Source organism: Dromiciops gliroides, chromosome 3 (genome assembly GCF_019393635.1).
Source record: "Dromiciops gliroides isolate mDroGli1 chromosome 3, mDroGli1.pri, whole genome shotgun sequence".
NCBI classification, from domain to species: domain Eukaryota; kingdom Metazoa; phylum Chordata; class Mammalia; order Microbiotheria; family Microbiotheriidae; genus Dromiciops; species Dromiciops gliroides.
Window position 1 is genome coordinate 479,156,234 of NC_057863.1, and position 24,850 is coordinate 479,181,083.

Consider the following 24,850-nt stretch of genomic DNA (forward strand, 5'->3'; position numbering starts at 1 on the left):
TGCTCTATTTATGTGCCTGTCCTTATTGTAAAATGGTGTAAGAAGACTATCTGGGGAGCTGTCTCCATCAGCACATTTCAAGTCCACTGTTTGAAACTTGAGTTGGGTGGGACATACAGGAATCTCTTACAAGTTCAGTGGGGTGAGTAGCATCTTAGAAAGTTGTTAACCTTTCTGTGAATAAAGCAGAGTTAGTGTTCAGAGTACTCTTCTGCAACACTGAATGTGATGGGCCAGTCTCCTTAGGAAAGGTTGAGACCTTTAGATAGATGACCCTGCCATCTTCTTTTTTCTGCAGATCAATGTTTACGTTATGGATACTTCTCACAAATGAGATTTGTGAAGTTGGCATCCTGGATGGACTGTCAGCAGATCCAGGAAATGGAGCCTGCTACTAGCTATTCCAAGGACACACAATTGCCTAGAACCATTAGCTGGACTCTCTACTCTTCCCTGTCAGTGTTCTGTTGGCTGGTCCCTGCCTACCATCCAAATGGGTGCACTTGATGGCATCAGCTGCATTTCCTGCATTGTTCTCAGAGATGAATGCTAAGTGCGTTATTTTCTATGAACTTTCTTTGGTGATTATGTTTCTTGACAGGTACCTCAAGTGTAGCAAGAGCGTGGAGTGCAACGTTTGATGAATTGATAGGCAAACCTATTGGGGATTTCTCCCGAACGCATATGTCTCTGAATACTCCTGGATTAGCTGAATACCCAGACATATTTTCTGTAATTATCATTCTGATTCTAACAGGTAAATGACTACATTAAAAAAATAATAATCTTGGGTAGCTGTTTATGTAACAAGCCCCTCTAGTATTTTTGTTATATTAGCAGCAAAAAGCAAAAATCTTCATTTATTTGGAACTGGGCTTCTGACTCAGTAAAGTTTTATTATTTTTTTTTTTTGGTTAATTGTAAATGTGGACTGACTTATTTAATAGCTGTAGGCCCTAATTTTACTGGTGAGCAGAGTCCGTGAGAGGCTGAGTAACTTGCCTTAGGTCACACAGCTCCAGATTAGAGCCCAGGTCCCATCTTTACAATCCCTCATGTTAGATGAGAAGCTACGTGTTGGATGAAGCTGTTTGTGGCGTAGGATTTCTTCAGCAAACATTTTTGTTTAGGTGACAGAAATGGGATACAAATTACTTAGTAGAACTCTGCCTGGTAAGTAAAATTGTCGAGCCTGGTGATCTTGCCAGTTGATAGAGTTTGCCAGCCAGCAAAATGTGGAGCAATATGGGAGGACTGTGGAATTTGCTCAAGAATTCCTGTTTATTTAATGGAAATATTGGTTTGTTTTGTACCCAACAACTATCAAAACATAGCTTTAAAAAGAAGAAATGTGCTAAATATTAGTCTTGGTCACAGAATTAAAAAAAGATATTTCTGGAAAACACAGCTTGTCTGACACATAAAATCTTCAGACATCTTTAACCACCCGCATGGGAGATTTTCCTCTATGTAGTTTACCTGAGAAAGGAAGAGATTGGCAAACTGATTTATGTGATCTAAATGCCAAGTCAGAAGGCAAGATGGGTCTCATTTAAGGCCCACAAAGTTTAGCTGGGTTTTAAGCCACTATTTTGCTATCAAAGAATTGAAGTCATATATCATCTGCCACTTTCAGTGGCTTAGCTAATAGATCAGCCCCAAATCTCAGAAAGGTTGGAACTTGGGAGGTTTAATTTTCTTTTTTTTTTGGTGGGGCATTGAGGGTTAAGTGACTCACCCAGGGTCACACAGCTCCTAAGTGTTAAGTGTCTGAGGCCAGATTTGAACTCAGGTCCTCCTGAATCCAGGGCTGGTGCTTTATCCACTGCGCCATCTAGCTGCCCCCGGAAGATTTTAATTTTAACCTTGTAAACTTAAGAGGTAAGTAACATTGAAGAGAATGTTGTATAGGAAAATAGAGTTGTTTTCTTCAGCTCACCTTTTAGGGTTGTCGTGAGGGTAAACGTGAGACATTTGTAAAGTACTTAGTGTATGTCTGGCATGCAGTAGGAGCTATATAAATGCCAGCCATACTAATAATAAAAATGATAATGATAAGAAGAATACTTATTATCCTGTTATATCCTAACATTTTTCATCCTCTCCATGCTTTACTTTGTATATGGCCATCTAGGTGGGATAGTGAATAGAGCACTAGCCCTGAAGGTAGGAAGACCTGAGTTCAAATTTCACCTCAGACACTTAGTAGCTGTGTGACCCTGGGCAAGTCACTTAACCCCAGTTGCCTTAAACATCCAGGGCCATCTCCGCTGGTCTTGATGTATAGCTTGCCATTGGATCCAGATGGCTCTGTAGGAGAGAGTGAGGTTGGTGACCTTGCATAGCCCTCTGTCATTTAAATCCAATTCACTGCAAGTCATGACATCACTCCCATGTTTTGTTCCTCTTTGAGAATGAAGGACAAACAACAACTACTTTGCATATTTAAATCAAATAAACTATATAGATGTGGCTAAATTTTGAAAAACTAAAAAATGTTGTTAGAGGACACTTCAGAATTTGGTGGGAGAGGGGGAGGTTCAGGACATTTATTTACTTCCCTAAACTCTGGCTCACAGGGTTATTGTTAGGATATATGCCATTAGAAGACCCGGATTGTAGTTCCAGCCCTGGCACCTTATTAGCTCTGATCATAGATCCTTGCCAACTCTAAATCTGTTTCTTCCTCCCTAAAAAGGAAGGTAGGCAATGTGAAGCAGTGAAAAGAGTATTGGATTTGGGGGACCTGGTTTCGAATCCCAGTCCATTCATTTGGTCTTGAGCAAGTCACTTAAACTCTCTCTGGCTTGAGTTTATCTGTAAAATGAGAAGATGGGACTAGGACTCTGGGTCCCTTCCAGGTCTGAATCTGTGAACTAACGTAGAGGCTTGTCGTGACAATCAAGTGAGATAATGAAAGTTTTGTTTAGTTTTGTTTTTAAAGCAGGAATCTATAAAACCAATGAACAACATTTTAAGTGCATCCTCCATGCCTGGCACAATGTTAGGTAGGCCCCAATACAAAGAACAAAACAATGCCTGTTTTCAAGGAACTTATAAAGGATTGTTTGCTTGATGAAAATTTTATCTTTTAAATTTCATATTTTTTTTTTTGTGCATTTTCCCAGCGCTTTTAACTTTCGGCGTGAAAGAATCAGCCATGGTTAACAAAGTTTTCACTTGTATCAATGTTCTCGTCCTGGGCTTTGTAATGGTGTCAGGCTTTGTGAAGGGATCCATGAAAAACTGGCAGCTTACCAAAGAAGATATAGTGAATGCTTCTGACAATATCTGTTTGAACAAGTAAGTGGTAGGGTTTTGGGAGGCATGTGCACATGTACAGACAGCTCATTTTTCAGATGCGAGTCAAATTTAGGCTCATTTTAACATATTTAACAACACCCTGCTCATGGTATCTCACGCCATGAAACACATTCTTTTTTAAATCTAATTTTAATGAGTTCTATCAATATTCTTTTCCATAATTAAGTAGTCCAAAGGTATTTTTCATCATGTTTGGAATGTATTTTGGGTATATTATTCATTAAAATTGGGTATAACTTTGTAAATTCACACAGTGGTATTTGGAGAGTTAATTCCCCTTTAAATTTTAATATTGTGCAGGTTCACCACATGACCTCTGTTCCCTTTTAAACCTCCACAATAATTATTTCAATCTTAACTTCAGCTTCTTATTTCGGTACCCTGCTTCATTATTGATTCCATCCAGTTTGAGTTAACAGTGTAAAGACAATAGGGATGAATGGTGTACGGGGACAAAAGAAAAAGGAGGGCTTTCTTGAGACATGAATTGTCCTTTTTCATCCAATAAGGCACTCTAAGTACTAGGTGTGTATATATACATATATATGCATATACATATACATACAGACGTACACATACATGTATATATGCATGTATGTATAATATATGTATATGTGTGTATACATGTGTATATATAATATGTATTTCCCCCCAATTACATATAAATACAATTTTTATCATTCTTTTTTTAATTTATGAGTTCCAAATTCTATCCATCATTTCTTCTCTTCCCCCCTCCCCTGAGACAGTAAACAATCTGATAAAGGTTACAGAAAAACATGAGAGAGTCTTTTTCTTCTTTTAAAAGTTATTCATTTTTCATATCCTTTTTAGATTCTTAATAATTATTTGTTGAATGAATAGATGAGTGTCTGATTGTTTGGCTGGGGGCTTTTTGTATGAGTGCCTAATTAAAATTAAAGGAATAACTGTCCTTAGTAAAAACAAGATGCTACTAAAAGAAATACATACTTAACATGGTTCACGTTTCAAATAATATCTTTCTTAGACCTACTTCTACCACAGAAAAAAGTGGCATTCTCGGGCGGCTAGGTGGCACAGTAGATAGAACACTGGCCCTGAAATCAGGAGGACCTGAGTTCAAATCCGGCCTCAGACACTTAACACTTACTAGCTGTGTGACCCTGGGCAAGTCACTTAACCCCAATTGCCTCACCAAAAAAAAGGGGGGGAGGGGCATTCTTTCCTTGGTGGTATTCATGCCAAATATAATGGTAGCCCTTCATTCTCCCACACATTAATACAGAGCGGAGGCAAGCCAATCAGAAGTATGCTTTGAAGGAATAAAGATTGAAAAAGTTTGTAGTAAATATTTCTACTTGGTATCCATGGGACATAGTGAAATGCAAAGCCTCTCTCCTGATCACCATTGCCTATATACTGTTTGACTTTTGTACGTGTCAGTAGATTTTTGTTGTAGTTTCAGTTGTGTCGGACTCTTTGTGGCCCCATTTGGAGTTTTCATGGCAAAGATACTGGAATAGTTTGCCATGTCCTTCTCCAGCTCATTTTACAGAGGACATAACTTTGGCAAAGAGGGTTCAGTGACTTGCTCTGGGTCACATAGTAAGTGTCTGAGGCTGGATTTGAGTTCAGGTCTTCCTGACTCCACATCTGGTGCCATGCGCCACCTACCTGCTTGTCAGGAGATTACTTGTTCCTTGTCTATGTTAAAACTGTAAATGCCTGGAGCTATCTTGGGATCTGTCAGTTTGCATGGCATCACCTTTAGCTTTATCAATGTCTGGCACAGCCCTGCCTTGCTTCAGTCCAGTTCAGTGCAAGTCACGATATCACCTCCTGATGTCATGGTCCTCTTCGAGAATGCAGGACAAACAGCAGTAACAATATCAATATTAACGGTTAGCTTGTGAATCTTTTTGCCATTCAGCACAGCTTTGCCCACTCCTCACCCACCCAGGAAAGTGCAATCCAATTAACAATTTAATTTTTAATAAGCATTCCTCCTCTTCATGTTCCAGCATTGATCATTTAGCCAAGCTAATTGGTCAAGGGAAGCATTTCTCAAACTCTGGGATTTCTGTGATAGCCAGGGCTCCTCATTGCCCTCTGGCCGTATTTCTGTCAGGTGCTCAGATGAAACTACTTTGTTAAAGATAGTTCTTCTGTATTGTAGTTTCAAATTTTATCAACAACTGTATTATAGATATTTTGTAGCCGTATAGTAGATCTCTGCTCCTGCCTACCGCCCCACCACCCCGCCTCGGCCCTCCCCAGTTATTCAGTGTAGCCCTGAATTGAGTGACAATTTTAAGTTCAAATCAAATGAGTTACAGGAGCTGCAGAGAGGAGTTGGATGTGGAATGAAATCTGTGTTTTATTGACGTTATTCCAAACACAGAGATTTTTCCTACCTCTCTCAATGAGAGAATGATATTTCTTGCTTTCCATGGAAGGAGGAGGAATTGCTACGATAGCATTACTGTGTTTCTATCAATTTGCACCACTTTTTTTTTTCAATCTACACACTTTTCTCCATTTCTTTTGACATCATATTCATTTCTGAATAGGTCACGTCCCTCTTCTCTCCCTGGCTAGCCATACTTTGTAACAATGAAAGAAAGGCATGTGTGTGTGTGTGTGGGGGGGGTGCGCACACGTGAGAGAGAGAGATAGAGACAGAGAGAGGAGCAATTCAGCAGAGCTATTATCAGGGGATTTGACACTATATACTGTGTTCCATACCCATATTCCCTCACCTTTGCCAATGATAGGACAGAGATATACTTTTTTATCTCTTCTTGCTATTCTGTGAACATGCCATGTCCCACATACCTGGAATGCTCTTCCTTTTCACCTTCACTTCTTAAAATCTGTGGCTTTTTTTCAAGATTGGTTTCAGATGCTATCCTTTGCAGGAGACCTTTTTCTCATCATCTCTTCTCTCCCCACCATGCTATATAACCTTTTCCTTCTAAGTTTATCTTCCATCCACTCTGTATTATCTTGTATGTACCATTTATTTACATATTCTCTTTCCCATTTGAATGTGAGCTCCTTGAGGGCAGGGACTATATTTGCCTCTTTTGGGTATCCACAGAGTTGAGCACCTTGCCGGGCACCTAATGAATGGCTAATAAATGCTTGTTGATTGATTGATTAATCCTGTGGTCAACTGTCAATTAAATGGGGAGAGTGTGAGATAAGCAAGCTTTGAACTATGTATCATTGTTGCTTCTATTTGAATGTGAGAAAGAGGGACCAATGGTTCTACCAGTTTCAGTGAGATTTAGAAACAGGTCAGTGTCAGTGTCAGTGTCAGTGTCAGCCAGGGGACCAGGGATGGAGCATGTTTCACCCCTTCATCTTTCAGGTGGCTTCTGGCACTGTTCAATGCAAGCAGGATGGCAACCAGTCATTCTTAGGAGAGCCCTTAGTGGTTAAAGAAACCAAATTTTACTTAATAAATTACTTTTTCTCTTCCCCTTTCAGAGAACATATTTAGCAGAGTACAGATGAATGAGCCCCGCAAAACAGAAATAGAGTTGATATTGAATATAAGCTTTTTTAGCGCGTGCCCTTTTTTTAATCCTTTGCCTTCATAGTTTCAGCATAGTTCTTTTTTGGGGGGGGGCAATGAGGGTTAAGTGACTTGCCCAGGGTCACACAGCTAGTAAGTGTCAAGTGTCTGAAGCTGGATTTGAACTCAGGTCCTCCTGAATCCAGGGTCAGTGCTTTATCTACTGTACCACCTCAGCATAGTTCTTAACCTGAGGTCTGTGGGCTTCATTTAAAAAAAAAAAATCTTTTGGTAACTGTATTTCACTAAAATTGGTTTCCTTTTTAGTCCTTTATATTTCATTTTTGCATTTAAAAACATGATTCTGAGAAGGAGTCCGTAGACTTTACTAGACTCACCAAGGGGTCCATGATACCCCTCCTCTTAAATTCAAGAAAGATTCCCATCCAGAAAATAAACAAGGTATCTCTTTGCTGAGGGCAACACTTTTTCTTCAGACTTGATGTGGTTTCTTTCATCTTAAACCAAACTGAGGGGGATTTCTGGGATTTAAAAAACAAAACAATACAAAACAAAAAACTAAATACACAGACCCCAGGTTATGAACTCTTGTAGACGTTTGATTCTATGATATTGAGACTAGAAATAAGATGGCCTTTTGTGTTCCTTGTTGAGCCAGCCTTATCATTTTATAGTGACAGCCCTTGCTCCTGGGTGAGTGTAACAGTGAGCTAGATTTCTCCTACTTTCACAGCATGATTTCCTCAAAGACACTGAATTGTTGGGTGAGAGGAGGCAGCACGAATATTGGTTTATGTTAACTTCTGGAGGTGGGGGCAGGAGGGAGAAGGAGAGGGACCTGTGTTTCCTAGAACCTTAATTGACCCTCAAAACCCTTTCCTGACTTATATATCAAACACATTCTTGAATCTTTCTTCCTTTCCCCCTTTCTTTTAGTTATAGTCAGCCACCTGACCACCCAGAGTGAGGCCTAAAGAAATTCCTTTTGCTCCAGCTTCCAGACTTAGTGCTAATTTCCTGTGCCCATCCCTTTCCCACACTTTGATCTTCCTCAAGACTCCAGTTTATCTAGCAGGAGTTTTTAACCTTGTTTTTTTAAAAAATATTTTGATAACTATTTCAGTATAACTGGTTTCCTGTGTAATCCTATGTATTTTATTTTATGCATTTAAAAAACATTCTGAGAAGTTTTGCTGGACGTACAAAGGGTTTTCTGACACAAAAGCTTAAGGAACCTCGCATCCTAGATGGACCCAGCTTAGAACTTATATCAGTCTTCTCTTCTCCCTCATTTAGTGTTCTTAGTGCCCTTGTTCTTTTCTTTTCACTGAAGATAAAAGTCACAGAACTCTTCTTGGTTTCTTATGCCTGGAGAGCATTCATATCAAACCCACCAAAAGCAGTCTTTCTTTATTTAATCAAAACTACCACCTTCATCACTTGGTGGAAGAAAGGAAGGGTGTGATTGCAGAGCATCCTTGCAGCTCCTGCTGTCCCCTGCCTGACTTGGCAATTATGGGAACATTGGAGTACAGAGAGCCTTTGTTAACAGATTTTCCTACTGTCTCATCATTTCTGTATGCATACGTGAGGCTGAAAGTCTCCTTCTATAAGGAGACTTCCGCAGAAATGCCTCTTGACTTTCTAAGTAAGTCCCTCTTCCTTTTGTACATGCTCTCATTCCTGAGTATTATCCCTGGCAAAATCCTATGTTTGATTTCTTTTTAATTGTTTAGCCTCCTTGTCTTTGTTTTTATCATAGGTTATTTTGTAATGGAATCCAGCACTCCAGGGTGTGCATTCCTTAGCCTTTTGTGTGCACCAAGGGTGTGTCAAGGCAATTGAGGCTTGGCCTTTGGGTCTCAGAAGGTGTGTATATGTTGGCTGAGGAACTAGACACCCCCTGCTGTGTGGTCTTGCTTACTTATTCTCTGGTTCTGAGTATCCCATGATACTCACTCTGCCTTAGCCCCCAAATCCATCTTTTTTTTTCCTTCCCCAAATCCATCTCTTGCCAAGTTTGGTCATCGTCTCTTGCATCCATTCCACTTTCTTTCAGTTTCCACCACCATTTTGCTTCATACATGGATTAATGCTATAGCCCAATTATTGGGTCATCTCTTTATTTTAGTCATAATCCTAAGGAAGGTCAAGTTTTAATGAAATGCTTTCCTCTGCAGCCATCACATAGGCACATCTCAGTTCTCACTCTGTCTTGTACTGAAGTTAAACTACATATGACCGGTGATTTAGAAATGTTTGAATTGAACTGTTGAAAAATACTCAAATTTATAAACTTTGACCCCAAATTCTAGTACTTTAAAGGCTATTAAAAAACAAAAACCCTATTCCTTTGTGGATGTAGTTATTCAAAAAGGAATCAAAGAGCAATTTGGATATCCCTGGGAAAGCTTCCTAAACCAGAGTAATCTTTGTAAACCAGTTTATTAGTCCTGTTAAAAGCAAAGTTCATGAAACTGTGTGGACATGGCTTTAAATATGTTCATAGTATCATGTTATATGATTAAATGACCCTTTGTCATATGGTAGTTGTTTAGTTATTTCAGTCGTGTCTGACTCTTTATGACCCCATATGGGCTTTTCTTTTCTTTTCTTTTTTTTTTTTTAGTGAGGCAATTGGGGTTAAGTGACTTGCCCAGGGTCACACAGCTAGTAAGTGTGTGTTAAGTGTCTGAGGCCGGATTTGAACTCAGGTACTCCTGACTCCAGGGCCGGTGCTCTATCCTCTGCGCCACCTAGCTGCCCCATATGGGCTTTTCTTGGCAAAGATACTGCAGTGGTTTGCCATTTTCTTCTCCAGCTCATTTTTAGATGAAGAAACTGAGGCAGTGTTAAATGACTTGCCCAGGGTCACACAGCTAGTACGTGTCTGAAGCCAAATTTGAACTCGGGTCTTCCTGACTCCAGGCCCGGCACTCTATCCACTGCATCACCGAGCTGCCCCTATGATAGTTAAGTATGACCTTAAAGATAATTCTCTTAAGAGCAGGGACTGTTTGAGATTACTTCCCAATTACACTGTATGTATTTTGCATGTACCTGATTATTTATGTAATGTCTCCCCCATTAGAAAATGAGCTCCTGGGGCAGCTAGGTGGCGCAGTGGATAAAGTACTGGCCCTGAATTCAAGAGGACCTGAGTTCAAATCCAGCCTCAGACACTTGACACTTACTAGCTGTGTGACCCTGGGCAAGTCACTTAATCCTCATTGCCCCACAAAAAACAACAACAACAAAAAATGAGCCCCTAGAGGACTAGGATCAAGTTTTTGCCTTTCTTTTTATCCTCAGCACTTATTCCAGGGCTTTAATAACTGCTACTTGACTTAATGACCAGCTGAAAAGATGATAAGATGGCTTTGGGGAAGGTGGTTGACAAAATACTCAACTTATGTCTACTGAGTCTATGGGGTGGAAGCAGATGCAGGTGGTTTATTTGAACCATTATGAAGCAAAGTTTAAAATAACCTTCCCTTACTCCCTGCCCCAAAGCAAAATGAGTCTACTTCTGGATAGCCAAGGGAGCAAAACATACTGGGTAACCTCCTGGTGGAGTGGAAACCCCAAGGCTTCTAAAAAGATCAGCCCAGTGCCAGCTTGGAACAAAAGCAGGGCAGGAATTAATGACGACTGACTATGTCTCAGGCAAACCGGAGAGGTCAGATAAAAACAGGAGGGGACTGTAGAATACTGTTTCTTGCAAGACCACAGAAGAAAAGAAAATTAATTCTGTACTGAATTGGACACCCATTTTAAATCCAGAAGTTCTTCCAGTCAAAATACATATGGCTAGACTTAAGATTCACTTGGCTTATTACTTAGACAGAAAACACTTTGTGGTTGTCCTTAAAGGAGATCTTGGAGTGGGGGGGAGGTCAGTTAGGAGGACTGGTCTGCTTCTGGGAGCCAGCACATGCCACCAGCTCCAGAGGAAGAGAAGCAAGCTTCTCTTGTCAAGGATAATGGGAAGGAGCTGTGGGGATCAAATGTGTGCTTTCATCTGTGAGTGTTGATGCCCTCCCTCTTTCTTATATGTGATCTTATCACAGAGCCCCTGCTTTCTCTCTTAAGTGACAGGCAGCCTGGACATGGCATCAGGAAGAGTTGGGTTCAGGCCCAAGCTCTGACAATGAAAGCCCTTTAGAAATGTTACATATTATTATTTAAGTGTTCTGAAACCCCTGAATATGGTAGTGAGCTTGATAACTATTCTGGGTTATTGCTTTGTAAAAGCAGTTGAAACATGTAGATTGAAACTTACGTAATGTTTCTCCTTTTTCCCCCTCTAGTGAAACAATAAGTGACAGCTCCATTGGTACTGGTGGTTTTATGCCCTTTGGATTTGGGGGTGTCCTATCGGGTGCAGCCACCTGCTTTTATGCTTTTGTAGGATTTGATTGCATTGCAACCACAGGTAAGCAGATGGGCTTGGACATTGTGCCCTCGGGCTGTTTTGGGAACTAATGGTTTCTGTGACCTTCTGATTTGTCAATCCTCACCTAATTTTATACCTGAATGATAATTTGGCTCTCAGTTAATATGCTTAAAACCATTCTTGTGCACCTCAGTAAATTTGAGGGTTGCAGTTTGCTGTTTATTTATTTCCTTGATCTCTAGTTCAGCTGACAAAAAGAAAACCTCTTATCATTAGCAGAACCAATAATATTGAAAGTCAGTCACATAATCTGATTTTGATTCCTGAGACCTGTAAGTACCTAGCACTTAGATATGTATAATTTAGTGGAAGTATGACAAGTTACATAGAGTTTTCCCTCTGCTAAAGCTTGTAACACTTTTCCTTTCCTGTCTTGAATTGCTTCTCACTCACTACAGATGCTGAAGCTACATCATGCTATTCTAGACTTTGTATTTCTTCTCAGCAATTGTCTTTGGGTTCCCAAAATCCCAAGGGAAAAAAATCTTATTACTGGTACTAAAAGTCTTAACTGAGATCTTTCTCAATATTTTCATTCTCAAATGACAAGGTTTACATTCATTAAATTGAAATTGAATCATTAATAAACTTCAGATAACACGAAAGGTCAACCAATGACTATTCAATGTCCTGAATTAGACTGCTCCCAAACCACAAATACACATTGGGTACCTACCCTTATAAAAGGCACTGTGGTGCTGTAAAAGGTAGAAAATGCAAAGAAATGTAGGACCACTTCCTACCCTTACAGTCTAGTTGGAGATCATATAACTGTTGGGTCAGCATTATAGACCAGAAGTACTGTAGCAGGTCAAAAGAGAGATGGGCATGATCAGAGAGACTTCATGAAAAATGTGGAATCGGGCCTTTGGGGAGTTAAGGGAGTTAATAAGCATTTACTAAACACCTGCTCTGTCTTTACAAATGGTATCTGATTTGATCCCCACCACAACTCTGGGAGAGAGGTGTTATCATTCCCATTTTATATTTATGGACACTGAGGTAGACAGATGTTAAGTGGCTTGCCCAGCATCCCACAGCTAAAAACTTTCTGAAGTCCAATTTGAACTCAGGTCTTCCCGACTTCCTTCCTTCGAGTTCTCTATCCACTGTGCCACCTAGTTGTGTCTGGTCGGATTTATGAAAGGTAAGAGGAGAAGGGAGAGCACCGAGCTGCTAATATTCGTTCCTGCCTCGAATAGCAGGCTCAATAGAAGTTTGGCTTTTATCTTGTAGGTGATGGGGAACAGTTCTTGAGCGTGGGGTCACACATACAAAAGTGTTTTAGTGAGACTTAATGGCCGTGAGGGTGGCCATTCTGGTCTGCATGTGCCTGATCTCAGAAGCAGAGCAGAAATGGGCCCAGGTAGTTCTGGGCTGGGAGTGAGTGTGTCCTTGCTGCTCTGGGCCAAAAATGAGAGAGTAATCTGGTGCCTGCTTCTTGGTCTTAATCGGGCCTGATTTGTTTTCTTGCATTGTAATGAATAAAAAATATGAAGGAGTACACTTCAGTGCTGTATGAAATGACAAAACACCTGTGTGAGGCTTCTTTGCTCAGGCTGCAGAGCTGTCTGCTTACTCATTATGTTGAGTCACTGAATGAGATGGACTCCTCGCAGTAATGGGAGCTCCCGTGGGTCCAAAACACCCAGCCTGGGAACCATGGCCATAGATAGACATGATATAAGCACAGTCTCCTACTAGCTTAGCAAAGTGCCTGATACATCATAGGGGCTTAATAAATCTTGATGGATCAATTGATTAAGAAAGACCGAGCCTGGAGGCAGGGACACATTAGGGATGCTAGGCTCCTCCAGTTGTCTAGATATGAGGCTGCAGGACCTTAGCCAAGGTTCAGGAAAGACACACTGTTAATAGTTAATATTATTCATATTGATCTATACTATAATAACATGTAATTATTAAGAATTCATAGTACTGGAGAGTTTACAGGGCCCAGTGATTGGCTGTGAGAGAAGAATGACTCCGTGGTTAACTCTAGGAATCGTGTTACCACAAATAAGGAAATTCAGGGTTAGGAATCCATTGAAGGGAAAAATGAGGTTTTAACTGTAACAGGTTTGAGATATCCAGCTGTATAGAGTTGCAGCAAGAAGTTGGTAATGTGGGACTGAAGCTCAAGAGATAGAGTTGCTGGATTTGGGAATTGATGGATAGAGTTGCTTATTGAAGCCATGCAAGCTACTTGGAAGAGATCATAGCTCAGAAGGAGCCAATGATCTCTTAGTGGGAGGGAGAAGAAAGTGCAGTCTTATTCTAGCGCTTAAGGAAATGGAGATGAAGAGGTTCGTGAAGCGGTAGGTGTATATGGAGTACATATGGAGGTGTTATAAATCATGTAGTCAGTGGACAGAGTGCCAGCCCTGGAGTCAGGAGAACTTGAGTTCAAATCTTGCTTCAGACACTTACTAGCTGTATGACCCTGGGCAAGGCACTCAACCTTGTTTGCCTCAGTTTCTTCATCTTTGAAATGAGCTGGAGAAGAAAATGGCAAACCATTCCAGTATCTTTGCCAAGAAAACCCCAAGTGGGGTGACAAGGGGTTAGAGACAACTGAAATGACTCAGCAACAAAAAATAATTTTTATAAATGACAAACCTGGGACCTTGAGGGATTGGAGTGGCTTTACTGGGTCTCGTGGATTTAGCAGCAGAACTCAGACAGGAACTCATGTCCCCCGGCTGCTGTTCGTACTCTTTAGGCTCTCCCCTCCCTTTTCAAGAAGGCGATGGGTGAATGCTAAGTTACACAGAGGTCAGGGAAGGATAAATGCTGAGAAGTTCCTTTGGATTTGGTAAATGGGATTCACCAATAGCCTTGGAAAGAGCAGTTTCAAATTACAAAGCAGAAGCCAGCTTCCAGGGTATAAAAAGAAGACCTTAGTGCAGAAGAGGAAGGATGGTGTCATATATATTGTCTGTCTTATAGGTAAGGGTGGCTTAGTGGAGGTCCTTGTGTGTAGTCCTCCAACTTATATAGAAGAGATCTTTTCATGTTTGAAAGCCTTGTGAAGGCCTGGTGAATAGAGAGTTGTCCATAGCCAGGAAGATAGAAGTCCAAGCCTTGCCCTTCATTCATGCTGGCTGGGTGACCCTGGGTAAGTCACCTACCTTCCCAGTGTTCCCAGACACATCACTTCCATGTTATTTAAGACTAGAAATTGCAGAAGAGTTGGAAATCTCTGTTTGTGGAGGGGATTTCCTTACTGAGAATTTAGGTTCCCAGTCCAATGAAATCACAGGAAGAGTCTGAGAGGCTTAGTCTGTTGTTACTGTCAGTAACTACTTTGGGAGTCTCTTTGCCTGAATTTGTGAATTCAGTTGATCAGACTAGGATGTGACCACATAGAAGCTGAGCCTGGACTTAGGAAATAAGAGTCTCAGTCTTGGCTCTGACACTAGCTTAGGCAACTGTACAGTGGAAACAACAATGGATTCCAGTCTGGAGGATCTGGATTCCTGTCTTGTGATCTGTGTGAATTTTGGAAACTCACCTTTGTTGGCTTTAGTTTCCTAACCTATAAATGAAGGGGTTGGACAAAATGATTAGTAAGGTTCCTTCTAGCTCTAAATCCATGATCATCTTACCACTAACCTTTTCTGAACTTCAGTTTACCCATCTGAAAAATTTGGCCAATCCCAAGAGAATTTGGATAATGTCCTCTTCACTGGGTTATAAGGAATATACTTTGTGAACCTTAGAAAAGTAGTCTCCAAAATGTGTGAGTTATTATTTGATCCATCTTTGATTTACCTTTGAAGGTCAACATGTTAAAAGTTTGATACTTTGGGCTGTGATATCCTTTCTTTGTGGCGTATTTCTTTCTTTCTTTTTTAATAGGTGAAGAAGTAAAGAATCCCCAAAAAGCTATCCCTGTGGGAATTGTAGCATCCCTCTTGATCTGCTTTGTGGCTTATTTTGGGGTATCAGCTGCTCTTACGCTCATGATGCCTTACTTCTGCCTGGATGTGAATAGCCCATTGCCTGATGCATTTAAGCACGTAGGCTGGGAAGGGGCAAAGTATGCTGTAGCTGTTGGCTCTCTCTGTGCTCTTTCCACAAGGTGAGTTTTGATTTAGTTTAAAATGATTTTAAAAAACATATGGAATTGCCTGTAAGTGAAAATTGCATCTAGACCTAAATGCTAGTAGTCTATGTCAGATTATTCCAGTTATTCAACAATGAGTCACATGTATTGACTTTTTGTCTGACTGTTCTTGAAGGTTGTATCAGAAAGCAAGGCTCTGTCAGATTTTATGAAACTATGGAGACTTTGAATTTGAGGCTGATCTGTTAGTTGAGGGACTGCCTAGGTAGGTTTGGAGACATTCACAAGGTTCGCTACATGGTAATAAACATCTTGGCCATGAAAACTCTGAAAGACCATTTTGAAAAATGTTGTGATGTGCCTCAGAAGAAGTGGTAAAATACTGGATTGTTTATTTACTTTGTTGAATTTTCTGTTTTACCCATACTTAAAAGAGAGTCATACTTATGACTCAGAGTTGGGGGTTAAGAGATGATGGGAGGGGCAGCTAGATGGCGCAGTGGTTAAAGCACCGGCCCTGGATTCAGGAGTACCTGAGTTCAAATCCAGCCTCAGACACTTGACACTTACTAGCTGTGTGACTTTGGGCAAGTCACTTAACCCCCATTGCCTAAAAAAAAAAAAAAAAAAAAAAAAAAAAAAAAGAGATGATGGGAGGGAAATGGATCAATTATCAGGGCTATGTTCTGTGTCTTTGTTTATAATACTATTGCTTTATTCTTGATGAGCTTATATAATTCTAGCCTGATGAATTTTGCCTTTTTTCATCTCATGTCTAGTCTTTTAGGTTCCATGTTTCCCATGCCTCGAGTCATTTATGCAATGGCTGAAGATGGATTACTGTTTAAATTTTTAGCCAAAGTCAGTGAAAGGACCAAAACTCCAATTATAGCAACATTAACTTCTGGTGCCATTGCTGGTAAGAATTAGAAAAAACTCTACGAGAGAGTAAAAACCAGTGGTATGTTTATTTTCAAAACAAACATCTTGTACCTCATGGTCAGGCAGAATTTTTCTCACAGTTGAAACTAAGTCCACAGAAATGAGACTTTCTTTTGTGAGAATCATCAGAGTTTGACTATTTTTCACTGTTCAATCTGGAGAACCCAAAACACATTTTTTTTCCTCTGAAACCATTCACCTCTACCCTTAGTTGATTCCATGTTGATCTTTTAGCCAGGTGATTTCTTCTTTAACTGTACGGACCAGACATTTGATTTATGTGTATTATAGACTATGAACTCATTGAAGAAAAGGATATTTGCCCTTTGGAACTATTGTTTTGTAATAGGTGCCAAATGTATTTCTGGGGATGTGGACAGTAAGAGGTCATCTCAGTTTAGGAAGTATTATTTTTGAAGTTGTCTTGGCTCAGAACTTGTAAGTCATTTCAGATTCCATTAAGAAGAATCTGCTTAAATCAAAACAGGAAGGAAACTTGACAGATACAAGAAGATAGGAAATCTGGACTTCTCATGTCAGTTTTCTGCAAAATTTGAAAGTGATGATGCCTGCAGTTGTAGTGATATGTTGAGTCTTTAATAATAAACAATATAAAACACTAAAATGAATGAGTTATTTACCAAAATATTGTCAATATTGGCATGTCTGCTATTTACAGGATTTATTTATGTAAGAATACCAATCTATGATTCAGTTAACACCTTGATCTCATTCTTTTTAACTCTTTTATTTGTGGTCAGGTGTAGGTTTTCAGGGATAGATTACAGAAATGGATGAGATGGATAGAAACGTTAAGGGATGTACCAGTTAACTTAAAGAATTGTTTGATTAGAAATGGAAGAAGAGACATTGCTATTTTGCTTTATTTGGAGAGTACTTAATTTGGTCATATGTACAATTTTTTGGATTAGGCTTAATTTTCTTCTTGTGAAGAGGGAAATAAGGGAAAAGTTTTATTGGGAAGTTGTAAAACATGCCATTCACCAAAACAGTTATGTTGTTCTGTTCTGTTTTGTTTTTTTCTGGTCAGCATTTGTTGATTTCATAGTTCTTAGAGTATGAATTTAGGCATTTGTGGTATGTTTAACTTGGCAATAGTTTTAACAACACAGAAGACCATTTGTAATCCTTTTGTTGCTACTAGTAGTAAGTCTTAGGGAGTTACCCTAATTTCTAGTTCTGTCTCTGTCATTTAAATAGTTGTGTGACTTTAGACAAGTCATTTTATCTCACTGGGCTTCTTTATCTGTAAAATGAATATATCGAACTTGGAGATTACTAAGGTCTTTTACTAATCTCCAATTTGCTTCACTATTTTTGGCCAATTGATCAAGAAGTTTTGTTGAAAAGGGATGGTTTACTCTGTTTCCTCCCATATGAAATGGGGCAAATCATACTTTCCAGCCATCTCATGAGTCTGTTTTATGCATCAAATGGCATAATATATGTAAGGTATTCTGCAGAACTTAAAGTGCCTTATAAATGCCAGCTATTACTATTCATACTCCATTTCATATGCCAGTGAGGTAACGTGTGTGTTTTGACAATCTAATTCGTCGGGTCACTGTCAATAGCCAACCCAAACCATTCATACCAAAACTAAAATAAAGTAAATGCTTCAAAAAAAAGAAAAAGAAAAGGGATGGTTTAATTTTATTTTTTAAGTTGCATTTTGTGGTTTCTTTAAATGTATAACTATAATGCCCATTTTTAAAAATGCATACTACTTAAAATATATGTATGTGTATCAAGTTTTCAAATAACTTTAAACCCATTCTTTTACAAATTTCGTAAAGTTGATAGGCTTTATTAGAAATTTGGCTTTTCATTTGGACCACTGTCTTTTCAATATTCTGCCAATGTTCTATGTGTAGGAGACATTAATACAAGTCCCCAAAGACTTGAAGACTTGAAAATGCATACTGCACAGAGACACATGGTGTCCAGGCTGCAATACATGAGCAGTGAGGGACTTAGGGAGATATCAGGGGGCTGACTGCCCAAGAGCTCCATTAGAATCCTTGGGATGTCAAGGGAAATTGAGGTTTGGTTGTACCCCCTGTGCGGAGCAGAGAACACAGTGAACATCGGAGGATGGAGACAAGAGTTGTACAGAATGGACAGGCATGGCTGGGCTTTGATGTGCATTATCAGGAATACTCAAATTGAGATGATGGGTCTGAGTGTTTTCATGAGCCCTGCCTTCCTATAGACCTTTCTGAGAACTTCTTCTAGGAATATATGTAGAGTTTAATTTAGACCCTTAAGTCCCAGTGTTTCTAGGGAACTGTATACTTATCCTCAGGTAGATTTGTGATCTCGTCAATGATCCATACCCACAATTTGCAATTCTTGTCCTTGTCCCCCTTTTTTAAACACAAGAGGGAGGATCCATTAAGTATTTTGAGGGAGCTTCCTCAGTTTCCCCTGATATCTTAAGACATCTACCTTAGTGGAGTACATAGGCTGTTCATCAAATATCTTTTCAAGTTAAACTGGAATAAAGGATACTATTGAAGAAACTGATGGTGGTACCGTGTAACTTTAGGCTTTCCTTAGGTAAAAATCACAAGCTAGTGATTATCCTGAACCATGGCTGACTTTTTAGTTTGGCAGTTTGTAATATAGCTTCTGGTCTTTCTGGTGGTTATGGATTGTTCTAAAAACAGCTCACAGAGAGACAGAACAGGTTCTGTCCCATTTGAGTTCTTTGAGTAGGAAGTCAGGTCTTTGTGGCAAAGCGGGATGGATGGTGGTTTTAACAGCCCATATCTCCAACTTCATCAAATGCTGCTTTCTACTCCCCTTCCAGCTGTGATGGCCTTTCTTTTTGACCTGAAAGACCTGGTTGACCTGATGTCCATTGGAACCCTCCTAGCATATTCTTTGGTGGCAGCCTGCGTGTTGGTTTTACGGTATGAATTTTTTTCTTTTCTTTTTAGTATCACAGAACACATAAAGACAACCTGATTTCTAAGCTGAGTAGGAAGGGTGGGCTTTCTAACAACTGGAAATTAGACAGTGACAAAAATTCATGACAAAGTTAAATAATAATTCCAGTCATGTGGCAAGAATGATGGATAGTTGGCCATATGCTCCATTGGAATTCCCTTGATTTCAAGAAAAAATGAGGAAGGCCCTCAGAACTCTGGGTGGAACATGATGGCAAGCTTAGCAGGCATGGACAAAAGTTTCACAGAATGGGCAAACTGGATGACTTGTGATCTGCATCACTGGGGTCTTGCCCACATCAGCGAGGTCACAGATCTATTTGAGTATTGTATAACAACTGGAATTATTACTTACCTCTGTCATGAGTTTTTGTCACTGTCTAATTTCCAGTTGTTAGTATTTTTTAAAGACAAAAAAAGAGGAAAATTCAGCACAATTTATCAATACATTGAAGAGTTCTGAAAACATGTGCAATGGGCAACACCTATAGACTTTTCACTTCCCTAACAGGGTGTTCTCTCATATCTCTTCATTCAAATCATGCTTGATCTTTACAATTTTACTATATTCACTTTTTTTTTAAAGATAATTCTTTTGGGGGCGGGGGTAGGGCAATGAGGGTTAAGTGACTTGCCCAGGGTCACACAGCTAGGGTAAAGTGTCTGAGGCTGGATTTAAACTCATGTCCTCCTGAATCCAAGGCCAGTGCTTTATCCACTGCGCTACCTAGCTGCCCCCACTATATTCACTTTTGATATTTTTGGTGTGGTTGTTCTTTCCATTTACATTGTTGACATTATTGTATATATCATTTTCTTGGCTCTACTTACTTCATTTTTTAAAAAATATGGAACGCTTCAAAAATTTGCATGTCATCCCTGTACAGGGGTCATGCTAATCTTCTCTGTATTGTTCCAATTTTAGTATATGTGCTGCCAAAGCAAGCACTGCTTACTTCATTTTGCATCAGTTCATATAGATCTTTCCATGTGCCATTTTTATCCCATACATCATTTTTTTACACCATAGTAATATTCCATTATATCCATTTATCACACTTTGTTTAGCCATTCCCTAATTGATGGCCATCCACTTTGTTTTAAATTCTTTGCTTTTACAAAAAAGTGCTGCTATAAATAATTTGGTGTTTTGAGAGACTTTTATCAAGAGTTTCCTTGGGGTAATGGAACCCAGTAATGGAGTTTCTGGTTCAAATGGAAACTTAGTCTCTGTTGCTTTCCAAAATGGTTGTACCATTTCACAGCTTCAACAATGCCTTAGTGCGCCTATCATCACACAACCCTCATCATTACCTTTTTTTTTTTAATCATTTTTGCCACATTGAAGGGTAACAAACTTTGGGGCTGTTTTGATTTGCATTTCTCTTATTAGTGATTTGGAGCATTCTCTTATGGGGTTGTACATACTTTGCAATTCTTTTGAATTGTTCATATCTTTTGGCTTTTAATGATAATAATGATAATAGCTAACATTTATTAACCTACTATCTGCCAGTTGCTTTGCAATTATTATCTCCATTTTATAGTTGAGGAAACTGAGGTGAATAGAGATTAAGTGATTTGCCCAGGATCACACAGCTAATAAGTGTCCGAGGCTGTATTTGAACTCTTGGTCATCTTGACTTCTAGCCCAGTGCTCTATTCACCGTGCCACCTAGTCTTATATATTTATTAATTGCTTATATATCTTAGATACCAAACCCTTAGAGAAATTTGATTTTTTAAAAAGATCCCCCCCACAATTCAACCACTTCCTTTATTTCAGGAGCATTAATTTTTTTCTGTACAGAAACTGCAGTTTCATGTTATCAGTTATCTATTTTTATAATTTTTATTTTGTAATCTAGTAATTGACTGTTTCTTGTTTTGTTAAAAATGCATCTCTTATCCATAGCTGTATATGATCAACTTCTCTTCAAATTTGTTATAGTATGCCAACTTTTATATCATATAATATCTTCAATATTAAGGTAGAATATAGTGTAAGGTATTGGTCTAGGATTAAGGATTGAAAATTGTTTTTATAAATATTCTCATTTTATCCTAGCAAAAGCCCTGGGATGACAATGCTATTACTACCCACACTTATAGATGACGAAACTGAGATTGAGAGAGGTCAAGTGAGTTGCCCAGAGTCATAGTAAGTTTTGAGGCCAGATTCGAACTCATGTTTTCCTGACTCCATATTCAGCACTCTATCCAGTACACCATCTCACAGCTTGGTCTTAAGAGCTAGGAGAATAAAGTAATTTTTATGGCATTTTGGTTGTTAAAGAGTTGAAACTCATTTTTCCCCTTTGACCTAATTACAGAAAGAAGGTCATGGCAGTAACAGTGTGATTCTTTTGTAGGTACCAACCAGAGCAGCCTAACTTAGTATACCAGATGGCCAGAACAACAGAGGAATTGGATCTTGTGGATCAGAATGAAGGAGTGAGCACTAGTGATTCTCAAACAGGATTTTTGCCAGTGGAGAAATGTTCTCTAAAAGCCATATTATGTCCAAAGAATGAAGAGCCTTCAAAATTCTCTGGGTTTATTGTGAACGTCTCAACCAGCCTCATAGGTAATCTCTTTACATAAGGCACCGACACTGTTTGATAAGAGTAGGTGATGACAACTCCCTTCTCTAGGTTGTCAGGGAGCCTTTTCTGTGAGGTGACTAGTGTGGGAGTGTCCAGGAAATGGAAGCTTAGAGAGTTGCAGTTGCTTGCCTGCCCATGTTCACACAACTCCTAAGTGTCAGAGCAGGAACTCAAAGCTAAGTTTTCTTTTTTTTTTTTATGTATAAGGTATTTTATTTTTTCCGTTACATGTAAAGATAGTTCTCAACTTTTGTTTATACATGCTTTACAATTTCAGATTTTTCTCCCTCCCTCCCCTCCCTCCCCCCTCCCCTAGACAGCAGGTAATCTGATATAGGTTATATCTATATATCTCTATACATATACATATAGATATATATATATATACACACACATATATATATACACATAATAACATTAATCCTATTTCTGCACTAATCCTGTTACAAGAGAAAAAATCAGAGCAGTGATGCAAAACCTCAAAATAGAAAAAAAAACCAACAGCACCCAAAACAAAAGAAATAATATGGTTCAATCAGCATCTATACTCCACAGTTCTTTCTTTCTTTTTCTTTCTTGGATTTGGAGATCCTCTTCTATCATGAGTTCCCTGGAACTCTTCTGTACCATTGCATTGGTGAGAAGAATATAGTCCATCACAGTAGGTCAACACTCAATGTTGATGATACTGTGTACAATGTTCTTCTGGTTCTGCTCATCTCACTCATCATCAGGTCACGTAAGACCCTCTAGGTTTCTCTGAACTCTTCCTGCTCATCATTTCTTACAAAGCTAAGTTTTCTGACCCATGAGTCCTGTGCTTTCCTCCACCCAGTACCAGGCTGCATCTCAGTAAGCTTTGTGAGCACTTGTGACCTCCCTTTCAGTATTTTACTTTGTCAGATCTGAAGGGTAATGAGAAGGCACCTTGGTGCCTGCCTAAGGTGGTGATGATTTTGGTGCAGGATTTTAATAGTCATATTAAGAGAGCAAAATGAAAAAAAAAGTTTGAAAAAAATGAAAAGAAATAAAAGAAAAAAACATGCCTTGCCTACCAGCAAGAAGCGTTTCTTCTTCAGGGAGGTTGAGGATGTCTGATCTTGGTCTCTGAGAGCCGAGCAAAGGGTTAAACACCTGCCTCCCATTCCGTTCTCTTCAGGGATTCTTATTGTCATCTTCTGCATCGTCACTGTCCTGGCTAAAAAGGAACTTGAGCAGGTGACCCCATGGGTGATCACTGTCCTTGTCGTCTCAGTTTTCTTATGCTCTGTCATCACCATCCTGATCTGGAGACAGCCCGAGAGCAAAACCAAACTCTCATTTAAGGTAAGCACGTGTTTCCAGGTATGTTCTGCAGAAAGATTCTTTGGAAGATCAGTGACTGTGGGAACTACTCTCTGCTCTGTGTACTCTGCTAGGAGTATTTTCAACTCTGGTGATCTCTGCTAGCCATTTTGAGGGTGAACGACAGTTTTGATATTGGGAACCAAGTGGGTGCAAACTAGCCTACTTATACAACCATATCTACTGGCTCGCTGGCTCCAACCATCTTCCTGGTCCCCATCCCAGCCAGCCAGCCTTCCAGGCTATCTCACCATCTGCTTGCTTCCATGGGAACCCCTTCTCCTTTATTTTCTATATCCTCTCTTACCTCCTCCTACAAAACTCCCTTTACTGGTCATCTCTCTCCTATATGTGTTGCCCTATTAGAATATAAGTTCTATGAAGGCAAGGACTTTCTCTCTCTAAAATAGATATATTAAAAAAATATGTGTATATATACATATAGATGCATATTAAAATATATGTGTTCATACACATACATGCACATTACATGTACACATGTACATGCCTATACATACATGTACATACAGGTATGTGTATATGTGTGCATATGCATGGATGAGTGTACATGTGGATAGATGGATGGAAGGATGGATCCCTAGCACTTAACACAGTGTCTGCCATCTAGCAAGCATGTAATAGAAGGTAATTCTTTCTCTTGTATTCATTAGTGGATGTGGACTTCTTTGGTGCTGTGAGCACTAAGCCTGTTAACAAGGTCCTGGTAAGAGGCAGGAGACAGTTCTTGCGGTCTTTGGGAGTCGTGTAGTGGATATGTAGGGGTCCCCTGTTAGGAGGCTGGTAGAGATCATTATCGCCCATAGCACCACAGGCAATCAGCTGGAAAAGGTCTCAGGCCATTCTAATCTATACTTAAAAATAAGCGCACCCTTTACACCAGACCCCCACGGTCATTCAGCCTTTGCTTGAAGACTTCTGTTGAGGAAGCCAGTACCTAGCAAGGCAGTGCAGTCCAATATCGGATGCATTTAATTGCTAGGAATCTTTTCTTACGTTAAGCCTTTCTTTCAGCAAATGTAGGAATTGGGGCCCAGAGTTAATATGAAGTCTGAGGGCCAAATTCTCAGCTGTGGCATGCACCCTTGTAGAATAATATAGGCATTTTCTTCCCTTCTCCCAGTTCTAGACTGTTCCCTTTGTAGGCAGTCCCCTTGGGAATGTGGGTGTCTCCAGGCCCTGCAGGTGTTCAGAGTCAGTTCTTTAACCTAACCTTGTTTCTTTGCAGGTTCCCTTCTTGCCATTACTTCCGATTTTGAGTATTTTTGTGAACGTTTATCTTATGATGCAGCTGGATGGTGGTACCTGGCTTCGGTTTGCTGTATGGATGTTGATAGGTAGGTGGGAATCCTGGGATGCCTTTCTGCCCCATAGACTTCCCTTTGTTATGTTAAACATCTTTTATTTCTTTCCCCTTTCCCTCTTTCAGGCAGCTGAGCCCTCTTGAATACTTTCTACTTCTTTGTCCCAAGGCCCCTAATGCTACATTGCTATTTCTATCCTCTGCTATATTTAGCAAGAAATTTGATTTATTAGAGGCTTCCCACTTCCCATATTTCATAATAAAATTTAAAAAAAGATTTAGCAATTGTCTCT

General features: G+C 39.6%; 1 protein-coding gene and 1 non-coding gene across 3 annotated transcripts in view; one reads left to right on the forward strand and one right to left on the reverse strand.

The window, feature by feature from the left end:
* The window catches only part of SLC7A1 (solute carrier family 7 member 1), a 77,663-nt gene that overhangs the window by 45,313 nt on the left and 7,500 nt on the right, over positions 1–24,850 (forward strand). For both annotated transcript variants that reach the window (XM_043995879.1, XM_043995880.1), the window contains exons 3-11: positions 602–757; positions 3,129–3,303; positions 11,158–11,282; positions 15,165–15,387; positions 16,152–16,291; positions 19,148–19,250; positions 21,659–21,873; positions 23,052–23,218; positions 24,483–24,591. In XM_043995879.1, the coding sequence (XP_043851814.1) occupies positions 602–757; positions 3,129–3,303; positions 11,158–11,282; positions 15,165–15,387; positions 16,152–16,291; positions 19,148–19,250; positions 21,659–21,873; positions 23,052–23,218; positions 24,483–24,591 (1,413 nt within the window). The remainder of the gene's footprint in view (positions 1–601; positions 758–3,128; positions 3,304–11,157; positions 11,283–15,164; positions 15,388–16,151; positions 16,292–19,147; positions 19,251–21,658; positions 21,874–23,051; positions 23,219–24,482; positions 24,592–24,850) is intronic.
* On the reverse strand, positions 20,129–20,235 carry LOC122752108. Its single transcript, XR_006355908.1, has one exon. It is a non-coding gene; the product is annotated as a U6 spliceosomal RNA (small nuclear RNA).